We start from the raw sequence: 20,952 nt of genomic DNA, 5'->3' as shown, positions 1-20,952 counted from the left end.
ATTTTACTTAGAATAAAAAGATGGACGTATTTGAGTATCTCTTCGAATTGAAGCAAAACAAAGTTTACACACACAAACAATACAAATACACTGATAGAATAGTTCTTTACACAAACAATGGAAAATGTTATAGAATAGCAGTCTTTGCTGAACCAAAATATTTTCATAAAGCAAAGAAAGTTTATAACTGAAATGGTGAAAGTTCTTGACGTTGACAAAAATATAACAACAAAACTGACCGATATTTCTAAAGGTAAGTTTATAATACAATACTATGTCAAAACTGGCGTACTGTCAATATTTGACGGAGAGAAGTCAGTTCAAGAACAACTTACTGACCTGCTGCCAAAATCTGCTCGATGGAAGCTGTCGTTATACCAATCTGAGGAGCCCCAGCAGGTTTCATCGAACGAATCTTCAAAAGAGCATCTTCCGTGAAAAGTGCTATTGGTTTTGTAAACTTCTTTGCTTTCAATTCATCTGGACCGTCTCTGTCACCAGTATATTGTATTTGAACTGTACCAACAGTTGAAATACCACCATAAGTCTTCTGAGTCAGCAAATGGAATGCCAAGCCAAAATTTGAACGGTCTCTATTTGTATATTGAGTTTTTTGACCTCCTGTATGAGTCCATACTTTCACATATGGCATAATAGAACTTTGCATTTCAGGGTTAATGGTTGTTGTGAAGTTGTTGTTAAAGTTCATAGCATCTAATGTCAAGTTGTATGACCTCATATCTTCAACTGTAGAATATTCTTCTCTTGGATAATATTTGCCATCTATGTTTATATGATATTTAATACCAGGGTTGTAGAAACAAGAATAGTCATTTATAGTTCGTCTGAACAGTACAAACATAGTATCTGCATGTTTCATTGCAGTTGTTAAAGCAATATCTGTTCTTGCACCTGGTCAGCACTTTGGTTTCCAACTTCACCTGCAAAGTCTTTGACAGATATTTGGTGTATAGGGAACATAAGTGGAACTGCAATATATTTGGCAGCTAAAGCATTTGAAATATCTGGGTCCAACATATAGACTGCAAGTCTGCTTTCTATTCTCTTGCATTCAAATTTTTCGCATGTGAACTTAACTGGGTCCCAAGCAGTTCCAGCAGCATTGAAATAATAGTTTACTTCAGTGTGAGGTTTGAGAAACCAAAGTCTAAGTCAACTTTGTCTTTGCAAAATTCGGCGAATGACGTTTGATTTGCTCCTTTACGTCTGTAAGAGTGAATGGGTCTTGTGTTGGTGCAATGACTAAGTTATTTTTGCTTGGAGTAAGTTCGATAGAAATTTTTCCTGCCCAGTTTGGCAAGTATCTTAAAAACCTGAAGATGAGGAAAGATGACAAAGGAACTCTAAGTTTCAGTTTTACTTTGGTTACTGCTGCTGCAGTTTGTCCAGAAAGGTTAACATAAACTCCTGGAACGTTAGGGTCAAGTCTTCTTATTTTCTCAATAGTTGCATACTGGTCTGTTTGTTCTCTAGCTTGTGGTTGTACTGAGTTTCTCAAAGCGAACCATTCATAGTTTGCCCATGTTACTGTTTGAACTAAGTCAGAGTTAGAATATATCTTATATCCCATGAAAACTTCTGGAGCATATTGGTATCCGACATAGAAAATTCCATTGCAACCTTTCTTGTCAGACAACTTGGCAGAAGGTTTTATTTCAATGTCTTGTTCCACGTATAAGAAAGAGTTGTCAATAGAAATAATATGAAACCTGTCGCAAGCAATATCTACTGTTGTTGAAGAACCTTCACCAAACTCACCTACGTTTCCATAAGAAACAGCAGTTGTATATTCGTAAGTTCCAGGAACTATTTCTGACCTTCTAATGGCATTGTCGCATTCGTTATACCATTCGGAAACATTTCCATTCATGGCATCCAAAACTGTTGGCGTTATATTCTGAGCGGCGTACATTTCATATGGGTAAAAATATAGAATAGTTGGATTTATGTGTCATAATAGAACCCACTCCGACCAAGCTTTACTTTCTTCCTGACTGAGTTTTTAACTCTTCTTTTTCTTTCATTGCCACTACTTTCACTAGATGAAGTTACTTCTTCACTACTTTCACTTTGTTCTACTCTTCTCTTCTTCTTTGGTGTCGCTTTTGGTAACTTGCCCTCTGCTTCAAGTTGTTGCATCTTTGCCTCATGTTCACCTAGTATGTTGTAAATTTCCCATGTCCTTTTTGCCTTTGGGCTCTGGTCGCCCATCTCAGGTAACCTATATCCTAGAAAGAGTTTGTCATAGTTTGTATTTGAGTCTTCGCTTATTGTTTGCATGACTCTTTCCTGAGTTTCCGGTTCAAGCTCTTCAAACAGAGCTTGTCCATATGGAATAAGCTCGTTTCCAAATATATGTTTTTGTAGCCATTCTGGTTTTCTTTCCATGTTACCAACTATATCTTTTGTGAATGGGAAAGCTTTTACCCAATCTTTCAGTCTTGCGTCATTTATTTCTGTAGTTGGTTTTATTTTGTCAAGGAACATGTTTTTCAATACTAACATTTCATTTGGTACTGTCCATTTGAGTTTTCTTAAATATTCATCCCTTCTCAGTTCATCGTCTGCAAAGTAAGTTTTTATGACATTTTGCAAACTTTCATTTGCAAGGTCATGTACAATAGGTTCTCTTCCTTCTCTCTCCCTAACTGTCTTTCTAAACTCTTCACCAAATATACCATCTCTATGGTTGTGTAGTTCTTTGAGATAAATGTTCTAGAACGTCAGGTGTTATATTTCCATCAGCCATGTTCATTTCATACTGGTCCAAAATATCTGCATGTTTCATATCTTTCAATGGCATTAAAGCCGCGCTTAAAATACCAGCTATATCTCGTTCACCATCACTTCCATTGCGTCTACAACTTCTTGGAATTGAGGTTGTAAGTTTATGAACCACCTATCCGGATTAGCTTTATGACCCCATCTCATTGTAGTTCCATAGTCTGCAGAAACAAAAGTAGGTTTGTTTCCATCTTGGTTAGGTTCTGAATGAACTTTAAACAATGTTTCATTTCTATATGTTTTCTTGAAATTTAACCTTTTATCTTCACCGAGTTCATCCAAAGATTGAACGTTAAATGCTCGTAAGTAAAAAGGGTTGTTGTATTTGCTTACATTTTCTTTCAGTACTTCCATTCTATGCTGAATATTTATCTGGTGTTGGAGTCTTTTGTATGTCGGCAAACATTTTTCGATATTCTTCTACTATGTCAGCCGAATTTTTTTTAGACTCTTGGAAATATTCCATATTCTCCGCATACACTTGTTGAGGGTCAAGATTTTTCGGCTGTTCCAAATCTTCATCTAGTTCTATGAAGTTAGTTTCCAAAGGAGGGACTTGTTCGTTTCCTTCAGGCTCTTCTAGCTGTTGTTGCTGAACTATTTCTTCCATGTCTGGTTGTATCTGAAATTCTTCCTGTGGAGTTTCTTGTACCTCATCTGCTGGCTTTTCATATATTCCGAGACCGTTTTCAACAAGTTCCCTATTTAAGTCATCCGCATTCATAACCCTTTCTTCTTTCGTTCCGTCTCTATTTTTTACGCGTTTCATGAAGATAGTTGAATTATCATTTATCTCTGACACCAAATATCTCGGAGTAAATTCATCCATGTCATTTGGATGATATGCTATTAAATCATATCCCTTAGCGAGCTTGTATTTTCCAGGTTTGAATTTATATCCGTTTTGGTGCTGAGCCATAAAGCTAAATAGGTCCGGGTCAGTATTTCCTTCATTGAACTTTCTAATAGCTTCTTTATATCTGTCACTAAAGTCAAGAGTATCTGGGTAACCATACTCTTCCTTCAGCATTTTTAAGAATTCTTGGTTTCCTTGTTCTCTACTTCTTTTATGTCCTTGCTCTGTTTGTGGTTGTTGTTGTGCAGGGTTTTGAACTGTTGGTTGTTGTGCTGGTTGTGGAGGTGGTTGTTGTGCAGGGTTTTGAACTGTTGGTTGTTGTGCTGGGAGTATATAAGAATTTCCGAAAAAGTGACACCCAAAAAGTGACACTTTCAATAGGGAGTAGCACTTAAAAAGTGACAATTTAAAATTCACAATAAATAAAAATAATAAATTTTTTAGTCTATTAAATTATTCTTTTCTTTGAAATCCTCTAAAAATTCTTCGAAATGTTCTAAAATATAATCTGGAGAATTATAACAAAATTCATTAATTTCTAACATATACGTATCTAACAATTCATTTGGAATTTCAAACGATCTTAAATATGTAATTGAATTTTGTATCTTCTCATTTATTTGAGAAAGTTTTTTCAGCATTTTCCAATAAAAATCTTAATGGATTCAAATTGGCTTCTTGATTCTGAACAAAATTTAATACTTGGTATAAACGTGATTGAACTTCTCTTTTCAATTTTGTTTTATAATATGTCAATCGAGGCTCGCGAATTCTAATTGAAGGAATAAAACCTGTTTGAAGTAAATCGTTTTTAATACGATAAAAAGTAATTGGGTGCAACTTCTTCTAAAAGATTTTTGACAAAAACATCAATTCTTTGATTTTTAACGCAGCCAAAATCGTGATATTTTATCTTTTTAAATAAAGATTCAGAAACGTTATTCACAACGGTTAATTCATTTGGTCTGGCAGCGGCTATCCACATCATAGCCAACAATTCCTTATACAAAATTCAAAAACTTGGGTGCAATCAGTTCTGATTGCACCCAAGTTTTTGAACTTTCTTGAGGGAATGGAAGAGTAAGAGGTATACATTATGAATATATACCTCTTACCCTTCCATTCCCTCTCTGACAGCGGGAAACTTTGTCTGAATGTTAAACTATTCAGACAAAGTTTCCCACTGTTTGCGAAGGAATTGTTGGCTATGATGTACTGATCATGAATCAGTACATCATAGCCAACAATTCCTTATATAAAGTTCAAAAACTTGGGTGCAATCAGTTCTGATTGCACCCAAGTTTTTGAACTTTCTTGAGGGAATGGAAGAGTAAGAGGTATACATTATGAATATATACCTCTTACCCTTCCATTCCTCTCTGACAGCGGGAAACTTTGTCTGAATGTTAAACTATTCAGACAAAGTTTCCCACTGTTTGCGAAGGAATTGTTGGCTATGATGTACTGATCATGAATCAGTACATCATAGCCAACAATTCCTTATATAAAGTTCAAAAACTTGGGTGCAATCAGTTCTGATTGCACCAAGTTTTTGAACTTTCTTGAGGGAATGGAAGAGTAAGAGGTATACATTATGAATATATACCTCTTACCCTTCCATTCCCTCTCTGACAGCGGGAAACTTGTCTGAATGTTAAACTATTCAGACAAAGTTTCCCACTGTTTGCGAAGGAATTGTTGGCTATGATGTACTGATCATGAATCAGTACATCATAGCCAACAATTCCTTATATAAAGTTCAAAAACTTGGTGCAATCAGTTCTGATTGCACCCAAGTTTTGAACTTTCTTGAGGGAATGGAAGAGTAAGAGGTATACATTATGAATATATACCTCTTACCCTTCCATTCCCTCTCTGACAGCGGGAAACTTTGTCTGAATGTTAAACTATTCAGACAAAGTTTCCCACTGTTTGCGAAGGAATTGTTGGCTATGATGTACTGATCATGAATCAGTACATCATAGCCAACAATTCCTTATATAAAGTTCAAAAACTTGGGTGCAATCAGTTCTGATTGCACCCAAGTTTTTGAACTTTCTTGAGGGAATGGAAGAGTAAGAGGTATACATTATGAATATATACCTCTTACCCTTCCATTCCCTCTCTGACAGCGGGAAACTTTGTCTGAATGTTAAACTATTCAGACAAAGTTTCCCGCTGTCAGCGAAAGAATTGTTCCATCTGGTGCATAGAGTGCGAATCTATGCACCAAATGGAGCAAGTCCCTCGCGAAATTGCCAAAACTTGCGTCGCATTTCAAAGATTGCGACCCAAATTTTGGCGATTTCTAGTAGAGATGGAGTATTTTGAGTCACTGACCTATATGCAGTGGCTCAAAGGGCTCCATCTCTACTTTGAAGCAAGGAAACTTTCCTCGAAATTTTGATAATTTGAAGAAAGTTTTCAAGCAATTAACAAAGGATTACTCGCTATGAGGTAAAAATTCTAGATTTTCACCTCATAGCGAGAGCTTCCCTTTCATTGCTTGAAAACTTTCCCCAGCTTCAAAATTGGGGAAAGGGCTGTAAAGTCGACTCCGATACCAGCAGGTACCAGAGTATTTAAAAGAGAAGCCCTCGTACGAGTTTCTATGAAGACCTTCTCATTCAAGAAGATCTTAATAGAAAATCGTACGAGGGCATTGGAAACTCGCGTCTGGTACATGTTGGTACCAGAGTGTTTGAGATTTGAAGACTCTGGTACTAACATGTACCAGAATTTATGATGAATTTAAGATGGACCATTATAAAATGGTAGCGGTTTGTTTCAAAAAATTTTAGATGAGATTTGCAGAGATATAGATTATATGATTTATACATATGAAAAATAATATATAAAAATATAATTTTGAGATAATTATGTAAATAATATTTTAAATATTTGAATTTGAGGTATAATTTTATAGTAAAATATATTATAAAGAGTATTTATATAAATATTGTAAAATAATATAAGTAATAAAAATTGAGACCCGCTCCCTGTTTTTGATGTTTTGTCACTTTTTCGGTAATTCTTATTGTTTCTGTTGTGCTGGTTGTGGAGGTGGTTGTTGTTGTTGTGCTGGATTTTGAACTGTTGGTTGTTGTGTTGGATTTTGAACTGTTGGTTGTTGTGTTGGTTTTGGTGCATGCCTGCGTCTGTGTCCATGTGACGATGTAAATGTTTTAGGTAGTCCTGGTGCAGGTGCTTCTCTTGGAGGGTTTGGTGGTATATAGGTTCCACTAGCTAGTATATAAGTTCCACCAGCTGGTATATAAGTTCCACCAGCTGGCACATATGTTCCATCTGCAGCATAATGTCCTACCTGACTTTTCGTTTTTAAGAAAGCATTTACTAGGTCTGTTTTGGTCTGTTGTAACTCTTTTTCTTGACTTTTCACAACAGTTGCTCTAACGGCGTCATAGGCACTTTGAACTGCCTGTCTCGTTGCTGCATCTGTTATTTTCGTCATATTTTGTGCTACTTCTCTTAACTCTTTGTCGAAACCTTCAGACTTCAGTTTCTTTCCAGATGAGAAGTCGTTCACTAGTTTCACCTTACTATGAAGAGCTTCGAAGGCATTCTTAAAGTCAGCATTCATTAAAGCTTCATTTGAACTGTCTTCATCCGCTTGTATTTTTGTCCTTATTGACCCTATAAGTTGGGCTGCTTTAGCGTTGGCTTGGGCATCTAACCAGTCATTATTAGCTTTTATATATTCTGCGCTTTTCATTGCCTTTTGTATGGCTGCGTCGTTATTTTTACTTTCTTGCGCTAAGTTTTCATACTGTACGGTTTGGTTTTGCAACTGTAAAAGTTTTTCTGCCTTTACATTTGCTTCAACTTCTTTTTTATACTCATCGCTATCCATATATGTCTTCAGGGCTTTTTGTTTTATCTCTTCATCTTTCAGTATTTTATATTGAGTAGTATGGTTTTTCAAATTTATGACATCTTGTTCCATTTTTGCTACTTCTGCTGCTTTTTCTGACACTTTTTTCGCATATTCCTCTGTACTTAGTTCTTTCAGTTGTTCTTCTTTCTTCTTTTTCTCTACGTTTAACTCATTGAGTTTCTTTGTCTGTCTGTCATATTCTAGTTTCTTTTCGTTTTCACTTATTTGTTTCTGTATGTCTATGTTTGACTTTTTGACATCTGCTATTTGATTTTTGAGTGAACTCAAATTCATTTGACTTTGAGGGTTATAGGCTGTTCCGTCTGCAGCTCCACCATAGCCTGCCATTTTCGCTAAAAGTGCCGCTCTTAAACCTCCACTCTGTGCACCAATGACTCGGTTTAAAAGCATAGGATTGCTTGACATTTGTTGCAACATAGTGGGGTCATTCAGCATTTGTTGTTGCAACTGTTGTTGTGGTGTCAGTCTTACTATTGGATGTTTCAATGCTCTCTTCCTCTTACGTATATTCTTACGTAGCTTACGTGGCATTTTAAGTGAAGTTAAAAAGCGGCTTTTGACAGATGTTTATATGACACTTTTTGTTCAGCACAAAAAACTACTCGGTCAAAGTGTTGTCAGTTTTGTAAAATAACCGTCCTATCTCATTCTATAAGGGGAAAAGGCTTCTCAAAGTATACTTCCTTGGAACGCCTGTAACTTTTCCTGTAGCGACGATAGACCCTTACTTGTCCGGACAAAGTTATACTATTTTGAGTGCTCTACAAAAAAGTCAACGGCGACAACTCTCAAAAACCGTTGTGTAAAAAGTTTTACCGTTGGACAAAAAAGTATATATAGAAAACAAAAAACGTTTATAGTTCATTCAATATTTGAGATGGAACGGTTTGCCAACGGTAACTATTAAATAAAATAAAAAAATAGGGGCGGCGACAAATTTGCCCAGCCAGTAAAGTATTCAATTTTTTTTTGCATTTTTTTTTAAAGCTTCTTAACTTAAATCATGGAATGTCTCAAAGACAAAAGTAGCATACAGCATGTAAAGCTAAAGAAAGATAATCATAATTAATACCTTAATTTTTAATATTACGCATTTTTAGGTGCAAAATTTAAAAACATTCTAATACAATAGAGCAGTTTCCAAAAGTAGCATACAGCATGCAAAGCTAAAGAAAGATAATCATAATTAATACCTTAATTTTTAATATTACGCATTTTTAGGTGCAAAATTTAAAAACATTCTAATACAATAGAGCAGTTTCCAAAAGTAGCATACAGCATGCAAAGCTAAAGAAAGATAATTATAATTAATACCTTTAAAGTTTAAAATCTTGATTTTTTTTAAAATCAAATATTTATAACTTTAATACATACAGCTTAAACCTTATACTTGTTTTCTCTTGTGAGAAAGCAATCTTACAAAGCTAACAATCCTAAAAAATAAAGAATTAAAATTTCATACAATCTTTTTTCGAATCTGTTCTTTTCTTAAGCCGCGAGCGAAGCGAGTGGCTTAGTTTCGTAATTTCATACAATCTTTTTTCGAATTTGTTCTTTTTGTCTCCCGCGAGCGAAGCGAGTGGCTTTTTATTTTTAAAAATTTTTTTTTCTTTCTTACTTTTTTTTCCCCTTACTTACAAATTTGATAGTAACTTACCAAATCTCTCTATCATATAATAATAAATTAATCCATTTTTTGTTTCAAATCCGACACTTTACATTTCTGACATGTAAACTTGTCACTTTTCACCTCACCTCACTGGGCAAGTTTGTGCCCCCCTCTAAAAAATAGAGGGGGTTACCGTTGACGAAAACGGTTTATTTTAAACTTTTCTATGAGTAGTCCGAAAAAAACAGTTCATTTTTCATAATGGAAGGAAGAAAAAGTGTCGCAAACAATTCGTCGACTACCTCTGCAGTTAAAGTTCCTACAACTTATGTCTCACCATTCTCAAAACCCTTACGACCTCCTATAATACCAAAGCAACTTCCTCATACAATTGCAAACAAATTGTTGGACAATATGCATTTGCACAAAGAAACAGCTCAGCCAACAGGTCAGGCAACAACAACTATCGGAACAGAAGCATTTTCAGAAGAAGTTCATACCAATCAGACTCCAATCGAACATACAGAAACACAACCACCCGAAAATACAGAAACACATCCAATCGAACATACAGAAACACATTCTGCAATGACCACTAGGTCGCAAACACGATATCTCGCCTTTAGCAAACAATTTAAGTCTCAAATTCAAGACACACAAGATAGCGACACTCCTCTTTCAGAGAAAGTTCATAGAAAATACGCAAAGCAAAGGTTAGAATTGTTAGATAAGTTAAATGAACAGTGGGGTTCAGAAGACAATCGAGATTATAACGAGATGTTTCAAGCTGTCATGGATGCCATTCAGCCTCTTGAAAACGAAATCAAAGACCCTGGCGTACTTGTTGACATGTTTGCTTCATATTTACCCGTTACTGCCAATCTCATAGCGTTGCAAGCTATTGACCAGTTCATTCACTTGTTTCCAAAGAACTTGCAGAAGCATTTACAAGAAGTTAAAATTGCTGAATTTGTCCGTTTATATCCAAATTCATACAATTATTTGGAAGAATTGAATGAACATGGTGAAAGGTCATTCTATTTATATTTCTACACAAAAGACAACCAGTCAAAACGACTATACTGCATTGAACCTATGCCTCAATTCTTAGACAATTTCCACGTTATAACAACTGTTGCTTTAGATATTCCTGCCAGAGTTCCATATGGAGGAACAGTAACTATCTCAAGCTTTCCCAGGGCTATAAAGGAAAGCCTCTCACAATTGCAAAATTCACACACAGCAGTTGCCAATTTGTTCAAGATGTCGAGTTCCATTTCCTCAACAATACGACTTTCATCATAGAGACTCCTCAAGAAGGTATATACAAAGTTTTCATCGCAGGATTTGTTGCTCCCAATGGCGAAGAAGAAGAAGTCGAAGAAATCCTCACCTCAGAGAGCGAAGAAGAAGAAAATTTCCAAGACATTCAAGATTCAGAATATACCGAATAAAAACTTCATTTATACTAAACATCTTCAGGGCTAGAAGGGGCGCAGCCCCTGGAAGCCCCAATACCTTTTTTTTTATTATTGTAATACAATATAGACAGATGCTTTATTCTACAACAAAAAAGCCAGAATCGATTTTTTGTCGAAATCTTAAATATAATGAAACAATAAAATCTTAATTATATCCATTATGATTTGAATATTTAGAAGTATAACAAATGATAAAAATATTCATATGAAAATCAATGATGTATTCTATGTTTTTTTAACTAGAAATGATATCAGTGAAGTCATGTGTCAGATTTTTGTTGACTCGACCTTTAAATTTCATTCATTTGATCAATGTCAAAAATATACGATCAGAGTGCGCACCATACTTATTTTCAATCTCACAAACAAAGAGCAGAGGTTTCAAAGCTCTTGAATGATATATTGCTTAAACCTCAGATACAACCTGAAGTTATCTTGAACAATTTGATTAAAGTCATCACGATTGTCAATGGCGAATGGGAACCGTATTCACCCGCATATTTTGGATCTACTCAACCAGAATTATTATTTCAATTTCTTAAAAGCGAGGGAATATTGAAAGCACAACCACAAATTCGAGATGATATAATTCACATATTATCACACGGAGCGAGTGTTGTTTATGCATTAATTAATCCTACGAATAAATTATCAACTGTCGAAAATACCATGGTTTTACTTAACATCATTGTCGAGCCGCATAACAATGATGAAAAAGAAAATGCTATTGTCGTTTTGAAATACATTATGAAATATACGACTCTGAAACTTGAAGATGAAAAAATCGCAGATTTCCTTGCAGAAAAATTAGATGAAATTTGTCCATCAATTATTTGCTATGTCGTCGAAAAACTAAGCTCAATGTCAGAAAATACAGCAACTATATTAACAAATTATCTAATGAATTACATTGACGATCACAAAAATTCTACAGATGATTTTGAAAACGAACAACGATCATTGGCATTGGAAGCCATTTCGTTTATTCCAAAAGCTTCAGAAAATCATGCTCAAGTTTATACTTTAATGGAATTGTACTTACAATCGGACCAGCTAGTATACAATGAATCAGGATTAATAGTTGCACAGTCAGTTTCTTTGAGTATCGAAACAATCAAAAATTATATTCTTAAATTCTTGGATAGCAAGGAGTATTCACTACTTTTCCATACTATTAGTGTACTTATTTCATGTTCTCCAGTCTGGGATAAGGATGACGATTGTTGTTACATCATTATTGATAAAATAAATGATTTGTTAAATTTCGGTAGCGCTACAATCCAAGATAAGGCTATTGATCTTCTTAGCTTCGCAGATCCTACTAGTTCCAGAATTACTGAAGAAATTCTTGACACTGTAATTGAAATGTTGGCAACGAAGTCAAATATATTTGAAACCGCACAAATTCTTATTAATACTGTGTTCAACATCAGAAGAGGCACATTAGAATGCGGTATTACTATGGACGAATTTAGGGACAAGTTTTTTGAAAATGAACAGGAAATTATTGAGGCTTTAAAGAATTCACCAGATGCTCAAGAACAATTTCAAAAGTTGGTCGCAATTCTTCAAGCGGATGCTGAATATTAAAAATAATTCGAAAAGAATAAATTATCCTTATATTTTTAGCTTCATTTTTATGAATTGTCTTGTTTCTGATAAAATAAATAGTCCGTTTGAATTAATTTCAAAAGTGCGTTTTTTATTTAAACGATATTTCCTTGTGCAATCAAAATTTGTATCATTTTCACTTAAAAGGAGTAAGGAAATTAGTTTTGGTTAACGCAGTAATAACTATTATTTTCATATTTGAAGTATTTGATGGTTATGATAGACTTTATGTAAAAATTTTATTGTATTCATAAAGTAACCTATGCATATTATTAGCGAACAATAGAAAACTAAAGATTTTTTAAAACAAATTTAAAATATACTAAACAATTTACAATAAACATAACATATAAATACTACCAAACAAAATTAGTAGGCTTTGAAGCAAGATTTGGCAACTCAGCAAATATGATATCATTTGTTTCGAACGTGGCCGTTGGATCTCTAATAACTTGCCTCCTCCTGGGATTTATTGCTGGAGTGTAAGATAATGAATCAGGAGGTTGTGGCAAAAATTGAACTTCACTTTTCTTTTCAGTTCTTTTTGCCTTTTTATTTCCGATTTTGTTCTTTTTGAAATTGGAAAAAGATTTTGAGGTGTTTGGCTTCTCACTCAAATCAATCCTGCCTTTGGAAATGCTACCATAGAGCAATGATTTAGGTTGTTGCTTCTGACTCGTATTTTTTAGATCATTTTTTAGAGTTTTAATTTTGTGCTTCTTTGTTTGTGGAGCAACACTCTTAGATTGCAATGGCTGCAGCTTTAGTATCCGCAAACTATCATTATCTCCTTTTTTTGCGTTTTTCCGAATCGGAATTTTTCCAAAAATTGGAGTTTGATATTCATCATCTATTGTAATAGTTTTTCTTGGATGTATCTTATCAGATCCTTTTTGTATTTCAGACTTTTGAGAATTACTTGAAGTTTTTTGTTTCAATTTCAAACTTTTTTGCTTGTTTACCTTAGGTTCTTTTGATTTCTTGAACGTAATGTTAGCAAACTTGGATCTCTTTGATGAAAATGGAAAGAATTTCAATTCTTTTGATAAAATTTCATGACTTTTCATTAATTTATATTCTTTCAGTGTTAGTTCATCACTTCTATCAATTACCTGAGGAACAATGAAAGGACAATCTTCATTCATTGATATCGTGGCTAAAGAAATTCTTAATTGTCTTGAAACTTTAGGATCTAGATCAAACTTAAGCGCTTGTGATAGGAAATTACATATAAATGGCAATCTTCCGAGGTATTTACGCGTATTGGCTGCTAACAATATAAAAATACAAATTCTTCTGATGAATAAAATTCCCCATTGAGTAACACTTGCGTTATTTGAATATTCTGCGAGGTTGTTAAGAATAATATCGAGTCCTAATCTATAATAAACAGGGTTTTGTAAAGATTTTTGATAAATCATGGTCAAAATTTGGTCTTTTGGACCATATTTCATCATCATAGTATATAAATCGAAATGTTCTGGCGAATTAATTGGAGTTTTATGAATTATTTTGAGAATATTCGAATGAAAATTTTTTATTGTTTTTGGATGATTGGAAATACAGTATTTAAGACTATATACAAATGCAAATGATCCTAGAGGTAAGTTTTCAAGAAAGCTATTTATAAAAACTTTTAAATTTTCAATTCTATGATTTGAATCTCTGCAAATATTAAAAAAGATTCTAGATATCGTTGTCAAAGCAGTATCTGGAGCGTATGGAACTATAGATGTAATTCCATTAAGCAAATCATTCATATTTGTTTGATATTCTCTTGATTTATATGGAATACACTTAATAAGCTCCTTAAATATAGTAAGTAATCTGACAATTGTACTCCATGTTGAATCTTCGACAGTTTGAATGTTCTTCAAAATATAAACGTTTCCAAAAATTGCCAAAATTGTACTGAGTTCAGATGTTATATCCTTCCAGATGTTGTTGTTATGAGCATAAGATTCGTATATTATATTAATATAAAGTGAATAATCGTTCAATACTAAAGGCAATTCAAACAATAGAAAGTTTTTTCGTTTCGTAGGGTTGATTGATTCAAACAGATCTAGAGCATCTTGAACATTTGTAGGATGAAATCTTATATTGACATTATAAAGTAATTGAACAAATAAATCGAAGTTTTTGACTGGATCTGGAACAAACATTTCTTGGAAGTAGTCTTTAATAAGTGTTCTTATGCTTTCCCAATATTCAATTGGATTAATTGGTTTCCAAATGTCGATATAATAAATAAAAAAAGGAAAAAATTTTTCCCATATATGCGTCACTGTTTTTGGATAAGGGCATACGGCGGAAATAATCTTGTTTGGTGGATTTCCAAGTTCTTCGTTCCACCAAACGAAGGCAGGATTCATAATTAATTGAAATTATAAACATACATTTTTTTGTATAGGCTCATACAAAAAATTGATAAAGGAAATATTTCAATTGTGATGCTTACAAAACGTTTTTCGGACGCACAGTAGAATATGGAAATCGAGATATCATTAGCCAATAAAATAATAAGGGGACAGAAGTGCATATCAATAAATACGAAATATAAAGTTCAGCGAAATCAAAAGATTTCAATTTGAGCATTATTATCGAGAAGAGCAATCAATACATTAATCAAAAGTCTTGTCTGAATGTTATGTAACATTTGTCTGTGATAATTAGAGCTGAAGAATGCTATTTCGCATCCACTGAATGAGTTTGATAAATGTCACGTTTTTTCAATGGATTTTCAGGAAAGTAGCGGTAGTTTAATTGGCAAAGGGCTTCCAAATCAAGAAGCTAATGTAAATGAACAAGCTACTGAAAAGAATTCATTAAATGATCAATTTCTTGCTTTAAATGAAAAAATTGATGCATATAATCGGAAAAAAGCACCTGAAAAAACAGGAAAGAAGTCATCATCGAAGAAAAACAACTCACAAATAACAAAACTCCTTCGTTCCAGCAAGAAAATTTCTTTGCAACCGATTAAGAAAGTAAAAAAGCAAAGCGAAACTAAATCCATCGAAAACAACGCACAGCAAGTAGATACAAATGTATCTGAAGAAATTTCTGAGAAAAATAATAACAATGAAACCGAAATTCAAGAAAATTCTCAACAGAATCCAGAAGAACCTTCAACCACAGAGAATGAAATCAATTCAATAGATAATAATGATAATATCAATACATTATCAAAAAATATTTCTACCAAAAAAATGCCTGTTCGAGAAATCCAAATTCCAACAGCATCTAACGATAAATCATCGATTGGCTTTAGAGGAATTAATACTCAATTTATACCACCAAAACCAGTTTTTCAAAATCCAATAGTTTATTTAACTCCAGAAGAAAAAAGACTACTCAAGAAAACTAAAAAGCCAAAGTTAATTGATACAATCATTACAGATCAATCAGATGACGCTCCTGAAGATATTTATCTCAATTATCTCGAAATATATCATAATATATTAGATTCTGACTACTTAGACATAATAAAGTCCGAAATTCCAGAAGATTTATTGGAAATTTTGACAGATTTAGACTTTGATTATAAAATGATTACATTTACACCTGAATACGTCGAAAGGATCAAAGCTCATAAGCTCGATAGTGCTATTCCAGTTCCAGAAGACCCAGATTCCGAACTTGAAGAAGAAATTTTTAGAAAACAAAAGGAAATTGACATGAGAAAGCCACTTAAACCATTACAAGATATAGATTTAGACTCTTCTGACTTCGAATACCAGGATAAAATGAGAAATGTCGTTTTAGATATCAAAGATAATCGAGGAAATCCGAAATATGTCAGTGACACGTTCCAAAGTGATTCATATTATTCATATCCATCATATTCAGATTCATATTCCTACAAAAGTTACCAAAACTCTGAATCTCAGAATAATATTCCAGATGATTCGTATAATACTGACAATTACAATGATAACTATGCAAATCATGATGATATTGAATCAACACCATTAGTTGAATCTAATTCCGAACAAGAAAATCCTGAATTTATTCCAGATGAAGAGGAAGAAGCGAAACAAGAGCCAAAACAAGTTGCGCCAGTCAGTCTCATCCAAGAAGCCATCGAAGAAGACAACAAAGTCAGAAGAAGACGTCAAAGAATTCAACCAGAATTCCCAGTAAAATTTTTTGAAGAAGAAAAACCTCCAAAACCGGAAAAACCGAAAATTGAACTCAAACCAGAAGATTTCAGACAAGCATTGTATATAGATGCACCATTGGATAATGCCAAAGCCACAGCCATTAAGAAGAAGAGTGAATCTTTAGTTAATTTGGAAGAAAACAACAAAAATCTTCCATCCAAACAAGAAATCATTGTAGAAAGGGTTCCAATTGCAGGAACAAACAAAGTCAAGCTCATTAAAAAGATTGTCAAGAAAGTTCTTGTTGAAAAGAAAGTAGAACCAAAGAAAGAACCAGAAAATGTTGAATACCAAGAAATAGAAATCAAAAAGAAGATAAACAAAAAGAAAAAGAAGAGGAAAACAAAGAAAACACCAATCGTTACTAAAGAAGAAGAACCAAACAATTGGGTTTTCGATATAAATAATAATCAAGAAGAAGAAGAAACTAAAAATAAAGAAGATGAAAATGACGAAAAAATTGAAAATTTAGTTGATGAAATACAGATATTTAATGAAGAAGAGAGACAGAAACAGTTGGAAGAAGCGAAAAGACAAGAAGAAGAAAGAATCAAACAGGAACAAAAGCAAAAGGAAGAACAGGAAAAACAGAAACAACAAGAAGCTCAAGAAAAAGAAGAAAAACTGATGCAAGTTTTGCAATTTCTGAAAGAAACAAATCAATTACCTCCAAAACAAGTTGAAAAACTAGAACAAAAGCAGAAACAAAAAGGAATTGTTCCAAAAGAAAAAGAAGAAGAAAAAACAGAGAAAGAGAAAGAAAAAGACGAAAAGTTTTCAAAAGAAAAGAGAGAAAGATCTCCTATCTACAGAAGAAAAGAAAATAGAAGGAGAATTGAGTTGGTTTCTCCTTCAAAATACTTCGATGATTCTGATGATTTCGATACAAGAAAGAAACAACAAAAGACTCAAGAAATGCCTAAACAAGAAATACGTCCGAAAGGAAAGATAATTGATCCTAAACAATTCTTTGTCGAAGAAGAAAATCAATTAAAAGAAGAAATTAAACCGAAAATTGAAGAAAAAGTGACAGAAGTGAAGTCAGAAGAAAAACCAACAATTCCTGAACAAACAAATGAAACAATTTCTCCTGAAATCAAAGAAGAGAAACCAATAATTGAACAAATTAAGGAAAATGTTGTTCAAAATCAAGAAAATGAAATAAATGTTGATCAAGATCAACAAATTCCTAATTTGGTTGAATCTGAAAAACAAATTCCAAAAATACAAGTCGAGAAAATCGAAATTCCTCCAGTACAAAAAGAAGAAAAAGTTCCTGAAACTAAAAAAGAACAAATTCAAATTCAAAAAGAAATTGTTCAAGAAACTAAAAAACAAAAGGAAGAAAGAACTCGTGATTCTAAGAAACAAAAGGAAGAAAAAATTGAAAATACTAAGAAAGAAAAAGAACAAAATCAAAATCCTGAAAAACAAAAAGTGGAAATTGGTCAAGAAAAAGTGACAGAAAAACCGCCAACAGATAAAAGAAAACCATCAAATCAAATACCAGTTGAACAGATTGCATCAGAACTCCCAGTTATTGAGAATGAGCCAGAGAAAGTTGAAGAAAAGATTGAAGAGGAAGAAGAGGAAGAAAAGAAAGAGCCAAGAATCAGATTCACAAAAATTAATTGTATTGTTGATGAAGGCTGGAAATTCTATGATTTTAAGACAAACAATCCTGGAAGAATGCTTGGTATCAGTGACAAACCAATATCATTACCAATTTCTCCTGATTTCAATTTAGAAGACGAAGAAAAACTTCAGAAACCACTTCTATTTTTAGATGCAATGACAGATTGGAAAGAAATGTCTGACGAAGTTGTTGTATCAGAAAAAGAAGAAAGACTTCAAACTAAAAACGGAATCATCAAGTTTGAAGCAAATCTAAAACCAACAGGTGCAATGACATTCAAGAAAGAGCCATTTTACGACAGATTGAGGAGATCTCCTTCATTTGATTTCGCTGAATTGGAAAAATTCTCTAGATTCTTCAAACAGGAAATGAACAAACAGAAGAAGAGTCTCAAACTGAAAGATATCAAATTCGATACCAATTTCGAAGTATTGAACATCAAAAATAGATCTACTAAAATTATCCATGAATCTAAACCTGAAATAAAACAAGAAATGAAACAAGAAAAACGTGACACAAAAGTGACAAAACCAATTATCATTGAAGAACCAAAAATTACTAATGAAACATGGGATAATTACAAAGATGATCTATTTATTGAGAAAGAAGATGAAAAACAACCAGAAAAAGAAGAAATTACCGAAGAAAAAATCGAAGAAAAAGAAGAAATTCATGAAGAAATTGAAATCGAAAAAGAAGAAATTATTGAAGAAAAAGAAATTGTTAATAATAAAGGAGTAGAAACAGAAAAAATTGAAGAAAAAGTTGAAGAAAAAACAGTTCAAAACAATAAAGTTGAAGAAGGAAAAGAAGTTGTTATTAATAATGAACAAGAAATCCTTAAAGTTATTGATAAAGAGGAAGAAGAAAGACTTGCAAAAGAGAAGGAAGAACAAGAGAGAATTGCAAAGGAAAAGGAAGAAAGAAAGAGAAGAAAAGAAGAAATGAAGAAAGCAAAAGAACAAGTAAAAAAAGAAATCGAAGAAAAGAAGAAACAGAAACAAAAACTTCTCAGACAAGTAAAGAAATCATTAAGTCAAAGAGTCGGACAACCTCTTTCGTATCCTTTACCTCCAATTGTTCCTGAAATTGAAGATGAAGAAGAAAACGAACTTGACATTATTGAGAGAGGTTGTCCATCATATCCTGTTGATGATTACATTGACGAACAACTGTTTGAATTAGCTGATGATGATTTGAAGAAAGAAATTGAAGATGTCGCATATAATTTGATGTTTGATGTCAATCTGAAAGAAGCAAAAATTTATGATGAAATCAATTTCGGATTTTGCGAAAAACACAATATTTCACTACCAAAACGAAGAGCATATGACATTGTCATGTCTGAGAAAGAAAAGAGAGACAAGTTAGTTATAGAAAGGAAGCAGACCGAAGAAGAAATGAAGAAACAGAAAGAAAGAGAAGAAGAAGAAAACATCAGAAGAGAAATCGAAGAAAGAAAGAGACAAGAACAGATAAAGAAACTCCAAGAAGATCAAGAAAGAAGAGAAATAGAAGAAAGAAGGAAGAGAGCAATCGAAGACAGAAAGAGAATGGAATTAGAGAGGCAGAAACAAGAAGAAGAGCAAATGAAGAGAAAACAAAGAGAGGAAGAAGAAAGAAGAAGAATTATAGAGAAAGAAAAGAAGAAGAGACAAAAAGAAGAGGAAGCAAGGAAACAGAAATTGTTGGAAGAACAAAGAAGAAGAGAATTCGAAGAAAGAAGAATCAGACAACTCGAAGAACAGAAACAAAGAGAAGAAGAGAAACTCAAAGAAAGAAAAGAAATGGAAGAGAAGAGAAAAGTAGAATTAGAAATGGAGAAACAGAAACAATTAAGAGAATTGAAAGAGAATTACGAACTCAGAAAGAAAGAATTGGAATTGCAGAAACAGAGGAAAGAACTTGAAGAACAAAGAAGAATTGCTGAAGAAGAAAGGAAAAAGAGAGAAATGGAAGAAACTAAAAAGAAATTGCTCGAAAAGAAGAAGAAAAACGAAAACTCAAAGAAGAAAAAGAAAATCAAAATCCTCGACGAAGAAATTCGTGTTCAAAACATCCTCAAAATCAATGCAATCAATGCAAACAAACTCCATTATGTCGTAGAAGAAGATGACGAACCAGATGAATACAGAATAAGATACAATGGTGTTTTGTTCTGTAAATCATGGCCAGAAAACAATGACATTTATGCAGATTTGAGAGATAATTTCCCTGTTGTTTTCGCTATGACTTTCCCTGATGATAAATACATGGTAAATTCTATCGAAACATTCGAGAATTTGGCTGAAAATCCAAAGATTGTTGAGATGGGAATTGACATGAATTATGAGTATTCTTTGACTCCTTTGACTCAAGCAATGCAGCCAAGAGTTCAGACAGCTTTGCAGGCTATTTCAACAGAAATAGAAACTGCTAAAGACTTACTCGAACACGACAAACTGATTGTCAATGATATAATCAGACAAAAAGCTTTTGAAAAATTATAGTTTTTTTATTAATAAAATAGATATTTTTAATGTTTTTAATTTGATAGCGTATTTGTAAGATAACTTAAACATAATTAACACTTAAAATATGTTGATCCAGTATCGTATGATGTTGAAATCATTGATAATGTTTTGCAGTAACGTATTTACAGTTCTTTTTATATCTTCTCGATCAAATCTTAACTATCTAAATACCGAAATATAGATGAATTAAAAAATTGCCATGTAAACAATAAAGTTACACGACATTTTCCTGACACTTGAAAGTCTGCTCCTTGAATTTACAAATAAGGAATGTGTCACACTAATGATGTTAAGTTAAAAAATGCAAAAATCAAAAGCTATTGTAAATAAATATTGCTCGTTGTGAAAAATAAAAAAAA

The 20,952-nt window shown here is 33.1% G+C and overlaps 3 protein-coding genes and 3 pseudogenes across 6 annotated transcripts, besides 7 other annotated features; 4 read left to right on the top strand and 2 right to left on the bottom strand.

Annotated features, from left to right (window-relative positions):
- Positions 1 to 3,009: part of a mobile genetic element that runs on past the window's edge.
- On the bottom strand, positions 1,334 to 1,933 carry TVAGG3_0004700 (annotated as a pseudogene). The gene has a single exon. A coding segment is annotated over exon 1 (600 nt).
- Positions 3,010 to 3,988: 979 nt separating the features above from the next.
- Positions 3,989 to 4,018: a terminal%2Cinverted (terminal inverted repeat of MuDR-2B_TvMULE3 transposon ID:TVAGG3_0004680).
- Positions 3,989 to 6,705: a mobile genetic element.
- Positions 6,678 to 6,705: a terminal%2Cinverted (terminal inverted repeat of MuDR-2B_TvMULE3 transposon ID:TVAGG3_0004680).
- Positions 6,706 to 8,500: 1,795 nt separating this feature from the next.
- Positions 8,501 to 8,523: a terminal%2Cinverted (terminal inverted repeat of MuDR-6/TvMULE4 transposon ID:TVAGG3_0004670).
- Positions 8,501 to 9,359: a mobile genetic element.
- Positions 9,337 to 9,359: a terminal%2Cinverted (terminal inverted repeat of MuDR-6/TvMULE4 transposon ID:TVAGG3_0004670).
- Positions 9,360 to 9,447: 88 nt separating this feature from the next.
- On the top strand, positions 9,448 to 9,922 carry TVAGG3_0004660 (annotated as a pseudogene). Its single transcript has one exon. A coding segment is annotated over exon 1 (475 nt).
- Positions 9,923 to 9,978: 56 nt separating this feature from the next.
- On the top strand, positions 9,979 to 10,640 carry TVAGG3_0004650 (annotated as a pseudogene). Its single transcript has one exon. A coding segment is annotated over exon 1 (662 nt).
- Positions 10,641 to 10,949: 309 nt separating this feature from the next.
- On the top strand, positions 10,950 to 12,349 carry TVAGG3_0004640 (armadillo (ARM) repeat-containing protein family; the record flags this gene model as incomplete). The annotated part of the gene is made up of 1 exon (XM_001318743.1): positions 10,980 to 12,257. One exon carries the CDS (start codon positions 10,980 to 10,982, stop codon positions 12,255 to 12,257), a length of 1,278 nt encoding a protein of 425 aa, XP_001318778.1.
- A 92-nt stretch (positions 12,350 to 12,441) lies between these two features.
- Positions 12,442 to 14,653, bottom strand: TVAGG3_0004630 (uncharacterized protein; the record flags this gene model as incomplete). Its single annotated transcript, XM_001318744.1, has 1 exon — positions 12,635 to 14,653. One exon carries the CDS (start codon positions 14,651 to 14,653, stop codon positions 12,635 to 12,637), a length of 2,019 nt encoding a protein of 672 aa, XP_001318779.1.
- A 360-nt stretch (positions 14,654 to 15,013) lies between these two features.
- Positions 15,014 to 20,605, top strand: TVAGG3_0004620 (histone-lysine N-methyltransferase ASH1 family; the record flags this gene model as incomplete). The annotated part of the gene is made up of 1 exon (XM_001318745.1): positions 15,014 to 20,569. The coding sequence occupies one exon, from the start codon at positions 15,014 to 15,016 to the stop codon at positions 20,567 to 20,569; it is 5,556 nt and encodes a 1,851-aa protein (XP_001318780.1).
- Between the last annotated feature and the right edge of the window lie 347 nt (positions 20,606 to 20,952).

This window comes from Trichomonas vaginalis, chromosome IV (genome assembly GCF_026262505.1).
Source record: "Trichomonas vaginalis G3 chromosome IV, whole genome shotgun sequence".
Lineage (NCBI taxonomy): Eukaryota > Parabasalia > Trichomonadida > Trichomonadidae > Trichomonas > Trichomonas vaginalis.
Note: the sequence above shows the minus strand (reverse complement) of the source record. Positions and strands in the feature narration are given on the sequence as shown.